The sequence below is a fragment of the Cheilinus undulatus genome, linkage group 2 (assembly GCF_018320785.1).
Source record: "Cheilinus undulatus linkage group 2, ASM1832078v1, whole genome shotgun sequence".
NCBI lineage: Eukaryota > Metazoa > Chordata > Actinopteri > Labriformes > Labridae > Cheilinus > Cheilinus undulatus.
In genome coordinates this window covers 9,723,483-9,739,625 of record NC_054866.1, presented here as the reverse complement: position 1 = coordinate 9,739,625, position 16,143 = coordinate 9,723,483, and the positions used below count along the sequence as shown (strand labels likewise).

The 16,143-nt window shown below is 38.4% G+C and overlaps 1 protein-coding gene across 1 annotated transcript; it reads left to right on the top strand.

The window, feature by feature from the left end:
- Positions 1–2,218: 2,218 nt before the first annotated feature.
- Positions 2,219–16,040, top strand: si:dkey-52l18.4 (uncharacterized protein LOC560708 homolog). The gene is made up of 5 exons (XM_041800414.1): positions 2,219–2,337; positions 8,019–8,354; positions 11,412–11,654; positions 11,765–11,784; positions 11,913–16,040. Exons 1-5 carry the CDS (start codon positions 2,235–2,237, stop codon positions 12,027–12,029), a joined length of 819 nt encoding a protein of 272 aa, XP_041656348.1. The 5' UTR covers positions 2,219–2,234; the 3' UTR covers positions 12,030–16,040.
- The last annotated feature ends 103 nt before the right edge of the window (positions 16,041–16,143 follow it).

The window sequence follows — 16,143 nt, the reverse complement described above, 5'->3', positions numbered from 1 at the left end:
GTGGAGAAAAAAAACATATATTTCCTGCCTTCGCCCATATATGGTAAAAGTGACGCCACAGGGTAAAACATGGTCCAGGTGCAAATGTAAAGCCCCAACTCTCAAATGAAGCCCAGAAACCAGAAAATGCATGATTCATGCCTTAATGGCGTTTAGATCAAAAGAAGTGGTTTGAATGGGTTTCAATGTGCATTTTTTGCACACCAGGGATATTAACACTATAAAAAAGGTTTACTTTATTTATGTTGGGCTGATTGTTGTGGCTGGGACAGAATTATGAAAACTGTGTAAAATGAACAAAAAATACAATACATGATAATATTAATTGTGAAAGAGGACAAAGTTTTGTTTTGTTTTTTTTTTTAAATATCAACTAAGTGTGCATTTTTGGCACAAGGGGTACCAGAGGGTTAAATAAATAACAACAATCCACCAGAAACTTGGGCGGGAACCCCAGTAGGAGTAGGCTACTTTAGGAAGGCTGCTTCCTAAACTCTTACTAGGTGGAAAAGACCTCAGTGATCATTTTTGTAATAATCACCATATTAGGAGACTTCAGAGTAAAGTTTTCACCCAAATGAACGCCTTTATGGAAACGGTCTCTTCCAAATGTTTCGGCAGAGATTTGGTCAGACCCAAACAAATTTCTCATCCCCAATAAAATGAAATAAGTTCACATGAAAATATCACCTAAATACTAAAATATTTTAAGCAAATTCAAAGAAATGATCTCTCCATTATGTTCCCTCTGCAAAATAGAAGTTAAGTCAAGGGCAGATTTAGCAATTTGGGGGCCCTTGGTGAACACAGACATTGGGCCCTCCACATCCATTGTTCTCTCCTCTTTTTAATAACTACCATTAGATAAAGTCCTACTTGTAACTTGATGTTAAAACCAACCAAAAATGGCTGTTTAGCAATGTTTTTGAATAGAAATGTCCAGGCAGATTTCAAATGGTCAATTTGGAGAGTCTAAATGGGCATCTGGAGAGCAAATAGGAACAAAGCTATGTAACCCTAATAATACATGCATGTTTATTTCAATAGCAAAAGACACTTTACTCCAAAAAGAAAACTTTTTCCATCTAGGATTTTTTTTCTTTTTTTGGTCATATTTCTGCCAACCAAAACCTTTGAAAGTGGCTAAACATTATTAATTGTTAGTATATATTTAATGTGAAATACTTGGTAGAAAAACATTTACACAAATGACTTGTATTTTAGTGTTTTTTTTTTATTTTTATAAAAAACAGAAAAAAAATCTGAATGTTCACATTTACATTTTGTTATTTAAATCTTTAAGGCCACTATAACTTGACAAGTTTACCTTACATTTTGCACTTTTAATGAGTGTGTTACAGTGGTGTGTTAGTGCTCTGAGGCTCAAGGCAACTGCCTTCCTTTGCCTTGTGATAAAGTCCGCCACTAATCATTATTACATTTATTCTGCAATTGTTTTCACTCAAACATTTTGGTTTGAAATCTCTCTGCTGATTGATCAGTGTTTCAATAGATTGATACCTACATATAGCAGAAGAAATGGTTTTGGTTCTACACTGATTCAGATTCACATTGCACTGACAATGTACTTGAACTTTCTTGCATTCTTGGCAAATATCGTATCCAGAAGGCCAGAGTACATTCATTAGTTCTTTCCTGAACTCAGATATCTCTTTGAATCTATGTCTGGGATACCCACCAACAAAAAAGCTTTTCAAGCTTGTCGAATATTAAAGAAGTTACTCTCTGTAAATGATGAGTAAGACAACCCTGATGAATTGATTTCTCTACCACCCTCATATGATATGGAATAATGTGTTTTTATTTGATTTCTTCTTTTCTGTTTTTTTTTTCATAGAATAAAACTTTCGAAACCCAATGGCCCTGATGACGACTCACATAGGAGGGATTTAGGTCGAACAAGGTCTAGATTCTATGAGAGCTCTGTCACTGACCTTAGATTTTCAGACTGTAATGTTTAAATTCACGAGGTCTCTGTTTTTCTAAAACTGAGCACATGAGCTTGGGTGAATGTAAGTGTGTTTGTCAAAGGGGAAGTTTTAGTGGGTCACTTCCTTCCTTCACTTCAGTTGTGAAAGGAAAGAAAGGAAAGCCTGTCAATGATCTATCAGGAAAAGAAAGTAAAAGAGAGGTTGGGCTTGTAAACTCCTACAAATCAAACCAGCAGTTCAGTTTTACAACACAGCCAAATCCTTTTTCTGATAAGCCATAGTATGAATTCAGGAGGAACAGCAGATTTTAAAAGAAACATGACCAACATACAAAAACATTACTATCTTCTTTTTGCCATCAGTTGTCTCTGCTTTCTTCATTCAGGTAAGTAGCATGTTTATATCTGCAGTCTGCAGAAACAAGGAAAATCTCTCTAATTGTGGTGGATTTCTGCCTACACAGTTCTGTACCTTTTAGTTGGATGCAGAAAGTGTCACTTGCACCAAATTCTGCATGCTCTTTTTGATTTTATTTGTCATTTAGGGGATCTAACCAAGTGAAACTGCAGTAAAAGTGCATGGAAAAAAAACACATTCAGAGACTTTTATTGCCAGAAAAGGCCGTGTAATATTATTATCGCCTTATCTTTAAAGGTAATAGGGGACTGTGATGGCTTGTTGGAGTAAGTTATGTTTCATTTTAGCCTCGTAATGATCTGCACAGCTCATATTTCAAGATTCCATTTGATCAAATTCTATCTTGTTTTGCAAAAGTACTAAATGTTCTATTTGAGTTAGCCTAAAATGTAATAGTTTGTTTAAAAGAGTCTTATTTGACTGTCAATCTCAAGTGTGAGCACCTACTTAAGAAATAAAGATACTTCATAGCAGCTATATTAGATATGGCTGAAAGATACTAGAAATAACTGACATTATCATTTTTTTTCCTGCAGTATATGAGGTATGGCTCTTAAGAGGGATACTTCAACATTTTGGCAAATTCGCCAATTGCCTTAATTCCTACAGTCTTAGTAATAGGTTTGTTTCCTTTAGTTGTCAGTGCAAGCTGTTTTTCGATCTGGGGGGACCGTTAAACCAGCTGCAAAGCTAATGCTATGGAGACAGATGTTTTTTTTGCTTTCCCTCATCAAACTCATCAAATACACAATCCAACAACTCCAAAACGCTCTCATGGACAAGTTGTGACCTGCACATTCACCACGCTATGAAATAATTACGTATAATTATGTAACATTACAACACATGAAGCAAATACTCTGAACTATTTCTTGAGTAAACCACTGGGCGGAGTGACACAGTGCAGCAGCCATGTCTGGAGTGTAGTTCTGGCTTTTCATTTAACTTTAAAACGTCTCCGTCTCATAATGTTCCATGATTATTTCATAGCGTGGTGAATGTGCAGGTCACAACTTGTCCTCGAGAGTGTTTTGGAGTTGTTGGAATTGTGTATTTGATGAGCTTGATGAGGAAAAGCAAAAAATACCGTCTGCCTCCATAGCGTTAGCTGTGCTGCTGGTTTAACGGTCCCCCCAGATCTAGAAACAGCTTGCACCAACAACTAAAGGAAACAAACCTATTACTAAGACTATAGGAATTATGGCAATTGGTGAATTTGCCAAAATGTTGAAGTATCCCTTTAAATAATTACACTGCAATTCTGATAATAACACCACATCATTCACAGTCACACCATTGTTATTTATGTATATTTATACACTACTGCTGACTACTTGGAACTTTTCCTGTTTGCATGGACAAAAACTCATAAAATTAGTCTGAATAGGAAATACAGCAAATGACATGCTGACATTATCAGAGCTATATTATTTTATGAAAACTGTTCTTTAAACTTTGCCTTCATAGAAAAAAAAAAAAACACCTTTTGCAGCAATTACAGCTGCACAGACCTTAGGCATTCTAGCTGTCCGTTTTTCAAAGTGATCTGATGAGATTTTTTGCTTCCTGGAGCATCTCCTACAAGATGGATCTGCTTGATGGAGTCTTCCTTTGTACCATACGGTCAAGCTGCTCCCACAACAGCTCAATAGGGTTCAGATCAAAAGACTGTGCTGGCCTGTCCATAACAGTCAGAGTTCTGGCTGACTGCTCATTCTTATTAGGCATTTTGGAGGTTTCTTTTTTTTTTTTTTTAGGGTTATGCTGTTGTAGGATCAAATTGGCCTGAAGCAAGTGCTGTCCACAGGGTATGGCACGTCATTGCAAAATCTTGTGATAGCTGACCTTCCCTAGGTCTCTTCCACTCTTTACAAATCTCCTGTTCTACCATCTCCAAAGCACTCCAGATCATCACGCTGCCTCCACCTCTCTGACTGATGGTTTTAAGCACTGTTCTTGCATCTTTTCATTTGTTCTGAGTCTCACAAATCTTCTTCTGTTTGATCCAAAGACCTCAAACTTGGACTCATCCGTTCACAACACCTTCTTCCACTCGTCCAGTGTCCAGTCTTTTTGCTCCCTTATTAGTTAAATGTTTTTTAGCTGTGCAACAGGATTAACTTGGATTTGCAGCCACACTAGGAGACTGATGCAGAGGACTGACAGTTGCTGATCACGGCATGAAAATGTTTTTCTTTGGAAAACTAAGACATTTGCAAATGATCCCAAACTTTTGAGCCGTAGTGTATATGTTTATTATTACAGGATGGGTATTCATGCACAACTGCTGTAAGTTTCCAATAAGTGCTGTCTTTAGTTCACTGCTAGCTGCTGATTGAAGTGCACCTGTTCCTGTGAAGGTGTCGGGAAATGATTCAGAAAAAAAGATTTCAAAACCACAAATGTGCATTAAGTAGTTATTCATTTAAACTTTGGTGAAGAATCAGACAGTTGAGAGTACAACAGTGCAGACTGACACAGTTCAGCAAAAACATTTCTACTCTGAATTTAACAAAGGTCAGAATTCAGTTCACAACTAAACGTTAAAGACCCAGACATCTTCCTTAAAAACAGGAACTGCTGTAAGAGATTTACAAATGTCTCAATGTTACTGGAAGTGTCTGCATTTATAAAAAGAAATGCTGATCAGACAGAAATGAACAGTTCTTTTCTCTTACAGGACACACAGACTCTGCATATGCAGCTCTCTGACTTCTCTGACTTTTATTGTAGATTTGACATAGAAAAGGACACAGTTTAGGTTCTAATTTCAATTAAAGAAAACAAACCAGATGTGCTTCAGATCACATAACTGAAACATCATGTGAGGTGATATGCAACATGCACACACTGCAACTATAATAGCAAAAAATTAATATTTTTCTGCTCCACTTTTAATGCAAATCTTAAGATAACTCCTGTGCTTACAGTCAATCTCTGAATATATTCAAATTGGACTTTACCATTTAGTAAAATCTTTGGAGCAGCAGCTCCTCAGCTGTTCTTTTAAAAGGAACCCTGCATGATCAGACAAGTTCATCTTGTTGGATAGATATTTGTATCTCTCATATGTATATTGAACTAAAAATTCACTAGCTATTCTGGATATCTGACATTTTGAGTAAATTTGGGTTTATAAACTCACAAGAGGGCCGCCATGTTTTGGGCCGCACTGGCACTGTGACGTCACTTAGCCGCAGCGCTCCTCACCGTTGCTAGGCAGTAACCGGTTTTCCAGACTGGCTGTATGTTTTGCTGCTCGCAGCTGTTGCTGCCATAACAGCTTTCATACCAGACACGAGTTTGCTGCATGTTTGCTTTGTCCCCCTGCTGTCAAAGCTCTGTCATTCCTCCTAAGTTTTACCTCAGTAAACCTCCTTACAAGTGACTGGATTCAGTGTAATGGAAGCATGCAGATAGCATTTCAAAATAAAAGCATTGTGTACAAACGAAGGGAGTTTCTCCAAAGAAATGCTAATGCGGGCTTTTACTTTGAAAAGCGCAAAGCTGAAGTGTTTTTGTACTGTGTTTACCTTTACCTGTGACATTTTGAACCATGTGGAAACAGAAAGCTTCATAAATAGTAAAAGTTTGGAGAGTAACTTTATTAAACAGGCACATTTTAGCTCGTGGCCTTCATCTGGTTCATCAAGAAATGGATTTCAAACTTATTCTACTGATGTGGGCGTACGTATTTGCTCCAAGGTAAATATGGCTCTGTATTTATTGTTTTCCTGTTTAGTTTGACCAATAACCACTCATGGTGCAAGGAAAAAATAGGAGAGACCTCAAATCTTAAAATTTTCCATGCGTGAGATATGCAGCGCCTCTGAGATGCAGCCCTAACACTGGCTGCTTGTCTGAAACATCGGTTACTGCATAGAAACGACGAGGAGCACTGCGGCACTGTGACATCACACTACCAGAGCGGACCAAAACATGGCGGCATCCTGGTGAGTTTTTTAGTTCAATATACATACTAGAGTTACAATATCTATCCAACAAGATGAACTTGTCTGATCATGCAGGGTTCCTTCTAATCATTTGAGTTTCCAAACAGCTCACGATCATAGAAATAAAACCTCAAAAGTATGGACACATTTTAACCAAGGTGAAATGATTTTAACAATGAAAATAAATCAAACATCACCAGTAGCTTTTCTCCTACTATTTGACAACAAACATGGCCCAACTATTAACCCTTGTATTTTCATTTTTTGCCCTCATGGGTCAAATTTGGCCCAGCCTGGTTTCCACCTCTGCCAAGAGGACACTTTCATGATGTTTGTGCAAGAAGTGTTTCTGTGTTGCATCTTCTTGCTAACTGCATTTCAATCATTTAGCTCAGAATTAACACATTGATCACAATTAACCAAGACCCATAATCAGTGCATTAATTATCTTTCAACTGCGATAAATCACACGCTTTACTGTCCTTCCAGCACACCTTGGTTAAACCACAGCAGCTTCTCCCTGCAGCCGCAGTCTCCCTCAGACAGCTTAGTGGATGAGTCAAAAGTCATCTGCACCATGTGATATCAAATATTTCACTTTTTCTGTTCTCTTATTACACGTTCACTTTAGAAGTTCCTCTTTAGGTGGTAAAGTTCATGTCATAGCATCAAATCTACCCTGACCCTTAGTTCCTTATTTTCTTTTTTAATAAATGTTGGTCTACCCGCACAGGAAGTCAATCACCCGTAGTTTAAGACAGTAAATAATCCAAAATAAAACAAAAAGCATTTAAACTGCAAAACAGTGGAGTTCTTAAAATGCATCTAAATGATAGATTAATCGTGACTAACTGTAGAAATTGTCTGATAAACAGCAATTTAAAAAAAAATGTTTGACCTAATTTCAGCTAATTCAAATGACACTTTTTAATTTCAAAACTCTGGTTAGTTCTCCTTAGAAAGAAGAGACAATTTCATTTAAAATAAAAAACTACCTCTTGTAAAGCATGCGTATAATATAGCACCAAATTCTATGTAGAGCATGGGTGTCCAAACTAGGCCCAAATTTGGCCCCTGGTCCAGTTTTTATTGGCCTGCAGCAAACTCTAAAATAAACAGAAATATGCCCCACAGTAGACCCTGAAGCCTGCGCTTGATTTTAATGTCTTGTAGATGGTGGGATATTCAAAGTTCTGTAATTCTGTGTTTGAAATATTTCCTGAAATTGTTTCATTCCCCCCCCCTTTTTTTGACACAGTTTCTCACAGATTAGTGAACCTCTTCCCATCTTTATTTCTGAGAAACTCTGCCTTTCTTAAATGGTCCTTTTGTACCCACTCATGCTACTGACCTGTTGCAGAGTAACCTAATTAACTGCAAAATGCTCCTCTAGCTGTTTGTCATTAGGACCACTTACTCTCCCAACTTTTTGTTGGCCCGTCCCTACTTTTTTGAGATGTATTGCTGCCATCAAATTTGAAGTGAACTATTTTACCATTTCTTCATGAAATGAAATGTCTCGGTTTCATCATCTGATATGTTGTTTATGTTCCATTGTGAATAAATTATGGGATTGTGGATTGTGATCTTTGCAGATCATTGCATTCTATTTTCATTTACATTTTACGTGGCGTCCTAACTGTTTTGGAATTGGTGTTGTAATTGTGATCTGCTAACGTAGACTTTCCTTTTCCAGCTCACTGTGTGGGAGACTGCACGCACGCTGTCAGGGCGAAACGTTTGACATCTCATGTAGCTCCAGGGGGAAGTCTGTCTCTGTCCTGTGTGGTCAAACACTGTGGAGAGAAATGGATTGGAGACTGGATCTGGAGAAACTCAACAGAAGTTTACACCATCAAAGAAAGTGAGAGGCATCGCTTGAGCAACACGACACTTTCAGCTGAGGAGACTCGTCTGTATTTGAATATCCTGACAATCAACCAATCAGATGAGGGCTCCTATGGATGTAGCGTGAAATGGCATCAAGGATCAACTGATCAGGGGCACTTGACCTATTTGAATGTTACGGCAGGTAAAATCATAAATACTGTGTTCAAGTTTCACTGTTAAACCATTTAAAGAATATTACTGATGTTTAAATGATTTGAGATGCAGTATGTTTCAGATCTCCTACAGGGAGATGCTTCATGGCTTAATGAAACCTTCATTTGGATTCATCTGTGTTTGCTATCAAATTATCAGAGTCTGCAGAAATAACGACTGCCATTTTTTTTTTACTGTAAATTGAGATGGTTCCCTCTGTCATCTTTTAGTTCACTATTTAGGGCCCCCTGTATCTTGTGAGGCCTGCTGAGGATTATTTCCTCAATTGATGTTTCTATGCGAGAAGGAAGAGAGAATTCTCTTCTTGACGCAGTTCCCTTTTTTTGCAACTCTCTATTAGAAAATAAAGGATTGCCTGTCATTTTCCCCCACAGGGAGTCAAAATCTGCAGAAACATGGTTACACAAAAGTCAGATCTCTAAATGCAGTTCCTGTTATCCATGATTCAGTGCTATTCCACAGAGGGGAGCTGTTTTACAAAGTTTGACTGGCATCCACCAAACCTGGAAGGTTTTTAACAGTGTCAGTGCAAGGGGTTTGATATAACAGAGAAGGAGGTGTTACAGTGTTTCAGTCCAACCAGAAGGAGATCAATCCTTCCTTTAAAGGGATACTTCAACATTTTGGCAAATTCGTCCATTGCCATAATTCTTATAGTCATAGTAATAGGTTCGTTTCCTTTAGTTGTCGGTGCAAGCTGTCTCTAAATCTTGGGGGCTGATATACCAGCTGCTCAGCTAACGCTATGAAGACCCACAGTAATCTGGCTTTCCCTCATCCAACTCATCAACAACTCCAAAACGTTCTCGTGGACAAGTTGTGACCTTATTATTATTATTATTTGTTATTATTTTACAAACAGTGTGTTTATCCTGCCACCAGGGGGCTCACAGCATTACAAATCAAAGATAATGTGAAGAGTGATGTGATCTGTGGCTAACTTCTTATTTTGAATTGAGGACTCTGTTCAATAAAACCTGCACTCCTGAAAGTTTACTTACAAAACAGTACTGGCATTTTGGTTTCATAGAATTTCACATAATGAAGGGGAAAAGCGGTTGAAAGTAGCCTTCCTGGTCAACATTTCTGGCAATCTCAGAAAACTGTGAAATTCATCCATGAAACAAAAATGGTCATCACTACTCGACTTGGGAATGTGTACTGGCGTTACAAGGGTCTGTGGGTTTAAATGGAGTTATGCATTTCAGTGGTGCTTTGGCGCAGAGTAGCTAGTTGCAGTGAATAATCGTAGTTCAGGGGTCATCAGCTACATTTGTGCAAGGGCCAGCTTTCTCCCAATCAGTCACTTTGGGGGGCCGAATTCTCAAATAACCCAAATAAATTTTAAAAATGGTCCAGTTAACACTTTTTGTTAAAATATTTTTATTTTTTTTTAAATGCATGCATGTAATTTTTAGGCTCTAAAATTGAGATCAGTCCTTATATCGCAGCCAGCCACAAGGGGGTGATTGAGATAATTCAGCTGAATATTTCTCTGGCTGTCATGCTGTCTGTCAATGGGTTTGATGCTAATATGCTGTGCAATTGAAGAAACCTAAGCGGGAAAAGCGCACTCCAAAATGCCTGTTTCCACAGAAAACTGCTGTTTTTATCAAGAAAGAATGGACTGATAACATGCATTATAATGGCTAATAATGGCTGACAGGTGGATTTCTGAAAATTGATTAAACAAAGCCATTCTGGTTAAATTGTTTCAGTCTCAGTTGTTTTGGAGTTGCTTTAATAGCTGTAAGGAGTATTAAAAAAGGTACCCAAAACCTGACATTTGGATTTGATAATGTTCTGGGGGGCTGAAGATGTGGGGGCCCTGATGTGGCCCCTGGGCCTCTAGTTGATTATCACTGTCATAGTCCATTGCAAGAAAGCAGCTCAAAACATGACACAGCTACAGAGTAGCAGCTTTATGACATGATGTAGATCATCTCCACCCCAGCTGATGTGCCACCACCATGCTTCAGAGTGGAGATGGTGTGTTTGTGGTGCTGTGCAGTGTTTGGTGTCCACCAAACACTGCATCTTGTCTGATGGCCATAAAGTACTGTTATGGTCTCATCAGACCAAAGAACTTTCTTCCACTTCACCGTAGAGTCTCCAGAATGCCTTTTGGTGAACGCTATGAGATTTAATCTGAGTTTCCTCATTGCCACTCTCTCACTAAGCATTGACTTTGAAGAACCAGCCCATCTCTCCCCTCTCAGCTGCTGAAGCTTCTAACTCTTCAGAGTAGTCATAGGTGTCTTGGTGGACTCTCTCACTAGTCTCCTTCTTGCATGGTCACACAGTTTGTGAGGACGGCCTGACCTAGGCAGATTTACACATGCACCATATTCCTTCTATTTCATGATGATGGATTTAACTGAACTCTGGAGGATATTCAGTGCCTTGGTATTTTTTTTGTATCCAACCCCCTGACCTATACTCTTCAATAACCTTTTCTCTGAGTTGCTTGGAGTGTTCTTTTGTCTACATGGAGTAATGGAAGCAAGAGATACTGATTAACCAGTGACTGGACCTTTATAATTCTGACAGACATTCACTGAACTCAGATGATCCCCATTTCACTAACTGTGAGACCAACTGGCTAGACCTCTGTTGAATTAGGGCAGTCACTTATATATATATTTTTTTTTTTATCTAATTGCCATTACTTTGTAAAAATCTGGTTTCACTTTGACATGAACATTTTTTTAGTAAATTTTTTTGTAACAAAAAAGCCAAATTACATTGACCATGACTGATTTATAAAACCAATAAAAACATCCAATGGCGTGAATATTTTTTAAAGGCACTGTATTTGGTTCAGGTGATTTAAAACTTGAATGCCCAATTTTTTAAGGTTGTTTTTTGTTCATTAAAATAAGATCTGAGCGGACCTTTTCTGTGCCAAGATTAAGGGGCATTACTTTACTCTTCTTGTATTCTAGCTTGTAGCCTGACACCGTGCTTGTATGTCTTTAACAGAGAATGATATATCTTTAAACATTTATTCTGTCTCTGTCCTCAGCTGTCCCGTCTCAGAGGATTGTGCTGCACAGGGTTTTTGTCTGTGCTGGAGCTTTGTTATGTCTTCCGATCATTCTGGGATTGGCATGGTTTCTTAGCTCACGAGTCAAGCCTCAGCTACTACCCTTACATGAAGCTGAATACAGAGATCAACCAGAGCTGAGTCCAGGCCTGGCACCACTATATTCACAACCCCAGAAATATAAACCAGACAAACAGGACCACAGCTCCACTTCTGAGAGAGGTAAGCTATGAAAAAGTCTTCGTAATTTTAAATTGGATAGTGATAGAAAAAAGATCTCTTGGCAAAGTTTCAAAACTGCTCTCTATAACTGTATCTTTTTCTATTTTCAGAGCCCCAGAAGAAGACTGAGGTGAGGAACATGATATTTGACAGTACCCATATTGTTATCCTTTTCCTTTGGCAGAGCTTGAAAATGAATGCAGTCCATGCTATCATACATATTTAATTCATCTTATTTTTTGTTTTACAATGTTACAGGTGGTGTATGCAGATATATCCCAGGATGCACTGCGTCAAAAAAGAGCCATCAGACAGCCTGACCAGTCAACGGTGTACTCATCCCTCAGATTTCAGACTGAAGTCAATGAAGAATGAGGGGAAAGTTGACAACTATGAGCTGATCTCAGCTTGATCACCATTGTCTTCAAGGTTTAAAAATATACTGATGGGTCCAACACTGTGGACTTTGACTTTAGTTTTCTGTTTGATAGTGCATAACAAGAACAGATCACAATTTAGGATAGCTGTCAAGCAATTTAAGTTTTAGTCATGGTTGATCATTGGATAAATTAACCCCTTAAAGCCTGAAAACACAAATTATAGCCAGAAAATTCAAATTTTTTGGAACTGAAATGTTAATTTCACTTTCCACTGAAATCCATCCATCCATCCATTTTCTATACCGCTTATCCCGTTTGGGGTCGCGGGGAAGCTGGAGCCTAACCAGCTGTCATTGGGCGAGAGGTGGGGTACACCCTGGACTGGTGGCCAGTCAATCGCAGGGCTGAGATGTAGAGACAGACAACTAGGCACGCTCACACTCACACCTGCAGTCAAATTAGAGTGATCAATCAACCTAACAAGCATGTTTTTGGTGGTGGGAGGAAGCCAGAGTACCCGGAGAGAACCCACGTATGCACGGGGAGAACATGGAAACTCCACACAGAAAGGCCATGAATGGGATGCGAACGAGAGACCTTCTTGACGTGAGGCAACAGGGCTAACCCCTGCGCCACCGTGCAACCTAATGAACTCCAAAAAAATCCCAATTTCCATAGAATTTAACATATATACTGTATATATTTTTTTAAAGATTTATTTTTGGGCCTTTTCGTGCCTTTATTAGAGAGAGGAGGGCAGTGGATAGACTGGGAAACGGGGAAGAGAGCAGGGGACACGCGGGAAATGGTGCCACAGACCGGATTTAAACCCGGGCCACCCGTGTACATGGTGCATGCCTTAACTACTCAACTACCAACGCGCCCTGTAACATATGTATTTTTTGTATCTCATACAGTAGTGCTTTTGGTAACTGATAATCCACTTGATGGCATTTCTATCATTTTCTATCATCACTTCAGATTGTGTTCATCCATCCATCCATTTTCTATACCCCCACGCTTCCGTTTCGGGTCACGGGGGGGCTGGAGCCTATCCCAGCTGTCATCAGGCGAGAGGCAGGTACACCCTGGACTGGTGGCCAGTCAATCGCAGGGCTGACATGTAGAGACAGACAACCAGGCACGCTCACAATCACACCGACGAGCAATTTAGAGTCACCAATTAACCTGGTGGGAGGAAGTCGGAGTACCTGGAGAGAACCCACGTGTGCACGAGGAGAACATGGAAACTCCACACAGAAAGGCCCTGGCCCTGACTGGGAAGCAAACCAGCGACCTTCTTGCTGTGAGGCAACAGCGTTAACCCCTGCGCCGCCATGCCGCCCCAGATTGTATTCAATAGTTTCTTTTTTGTAATTTATGATCATATTGATTAGATAGAGGTATCATAAAAGTATGTATCAAATATGATATAACAGGCTTTAAGGGGTTAATTACAGGTGTAATTACATCTAAAATTAAGTTATATGACATTTCTTACATTTTCCATGCAAATATTGACAATATAAAGCACATGTTACCAGTGTCTTGATGTGGCAATCAAATGACTGCAAAGAGATGTATTTTATGATGCTGACTTTTAGATTATTTTTTATTGAGAGCTGCCTAGCTACACTGATGTCTGAAACCATGATTTAGAACTCAGAGAGAGCTTCAAGGTGATAATTCTGTGAAATGCAGTGTTTAACACAGTTATACATACAGAAATATGTAGGAGTACATGTACAAAATAACTCACTGACATCCAGTAAGCCCCAGATAATGTGACAGCATTTACTCCTGTGTCAAGTTCATGTCTTAAGTCCTTCATCTTAAGTTAAGAGTATACTTTCTTTCTCTGTAAATAAAATCTAATTTTATTTTGGAAAAATACTGAAGTTCTTGTAGGTAAGGATATTAACTTAACCATGGAAAAATATATATTGTTAATTGAGCTTTCTGGGAGTTTTATGAAGTGGACTGAGACATTTAAAGTAACCGTGGTCTGATTATACATCACTGTAGAGCAGGGGTTCTCAACCTTTTCAGCCTACAACCCCCAAATAAAGGTGCCAGAGACCAGGGACCCCCACTGTACCTGAACATAGCCATGCATATTCAAAAACAGTTGTGTGCAGACAAGGCCTCCATGAGAGGAAAAAGGGGATAATAACAACTCTTATCTCTTTTTTTTTCCTTATTCATGTGTGCTAAAGTATAGCCATCTTAAAAAATGTAAATCCCTTTTCTTAAATGGAGTAAAATGGGCTAGAAGTGGTGAAATTCAGATAAAAGTGGCAAAAATAGTTTAATGTGGCAAAAATGAGCATAAAAAGCACTGAAAAAGGCTGACAGTGGCAATATCAGCTTAAAAGTGGCAGAATTTGGTAGGAAAAGTGGTGGAAATTTGGTCCAAACTTACAAAAAGGCATAACAACTAGTGAATGTAGTTAAAATGGACAAAAATGGAAGTAAAAAGTAGTGAATAAGGGTCAGTCTTGGCCATAATGGATCAACAGAGGCCACAGTAGGTGGAAAGAGGAAAGAATTTGTTTTAAAGTGACAGAAACGTGCAGGAAGTTGGTGAAAAGGGTTTAGAAGTGACAAAACTGGCTTAAATTTGGTGGTGAATTTAGATTAAAGAGTGAAATGGGGTTAAAGTGGCAGCAGTTGCTGGTCAAAGAGCTTTATTTAACAGTGTCAGGCTCAGTGATGTCCACTGAGGAGCTGATGTCTAAATACAACATTAATAGAAATCATTTCTTCTAATACCTGCAACTTTGAAGCTTTGTCAGTCGAAACAATGCCCTTACCAAACCCCCACTTTCAACAGTGGAAAACAATAACAAAGGGTGGATTGAAAAAAGGCATCATATCTGAGTTAACCTACTGACATGTAATTCAGTTGAGAACTCAGGCTGTTAATTGAATAACTGGAGAGAGGATTTGCGATTGGAAATCTCTGATGAAGACTGTAAAGTAGTTTGTGCTGATGCTTACAGAAGGTCCATAAATACACGTCTGTAATTGTTTTAGTATAAATTCTTAAGGCAGACTTATATGACATCAGCTGATCTATATGAATACATCAAAAATACCCCAGATATTTGTGTAAAAGATATAGAAAGTAGACAAACATTATTTTACTGTATTTAGCAGTGTAAGAAAGTTAAAATGTTTTGGATGGAGATCAGATTTACAATTGATGTAGCTTGATGAAGCTTTCTCTGTTGGGTTTACATTTGAAGAAACATAAATATAACATAAATAAAAAAGCATTTGTTAATCCTTGCTTACTTTGTGCCAAATAATGTATTGATTTGTTTTGTAAAAACATTCATAGATCAGGTATAACTCAGTGGATAAGGCAGATGTTGTCATGTCTTTGGAAAGGATATCCTCTATATTAAAGGCTAAGCAACAAAAATGTATGGAAACCTTTCATTCACTATGCCAAGAGTCTAGAGTAGATGATAAAAAAATGACCAAGTGATGTGGACAATGCAGTTTCTGAATTTGCATAGATTTTTTTTACACTCTTTTACAACTACAATTTTAATATTGAACAGCTGTTACAAATGTATGTCGTATAGATGACCTGTTTATGTGATAACAGAGGCATTGTTTTTTGTGAGCTCCTAGGTTTTTTGTTTTGGCCATTACAAACGGCACCTTTGTATCTTAGTAGTGTTGTACTCAAGACCACACTATCCGAGACCAGGCCAGAGTGCACCGAGACCAAGACAAGACCAAGACTATTGGGAGTCAAGACTGAGACCTAGACAAAGCACGAATGAGACAAGACCATAACAATCAAAGAACCGTGACAAGGTTGAACAGTTAAAGAGCATTTTCTCTTTAATTTTAGTTTTCTCTATTTAATAAATTTGACAGATAAATACCAGGTGTCCACAACTCTTTAAAAGCACAACTTGCAAGAATCTCATTTCTTATAAAAAAATTAATCCTTATATGTATTTAAAAGCCACTGACAAGTCCAGAATTATCTTAAATAACTGAACGTGAGATGTTTATCTAGATTTGTCAAGTGAATGAGGCCTAAAGTAAGTGTTCAGAGGTAGTTCTACTAGAAATAAGATGGACTGATG

Bases quoted from the DNA above. Each gene is read 5' to 3' on its own strand.
- si:dkey-52l18.4 (XM_041800414.1), top strand. From the start codon at position 2,235: ATGAATTCAGGAGGAACAGCAGATTTTAAAAGAAACATGACCAACATA. The intron at 2,338-8,018 runs GTAAGTAGCATG...TTCCTTTTCCAG, and splicing joins TCTCTGCTTTCTTCATTCAG to CTCACTGTGTGGGAGACTGC. The intron at 11,785-11,912 runs GTGAGGAACATG...ACAATGTTACAG, and splicing joins AGCCCCAGAAGAAGACTGAG to GTGGTGTATGCAGATATATC.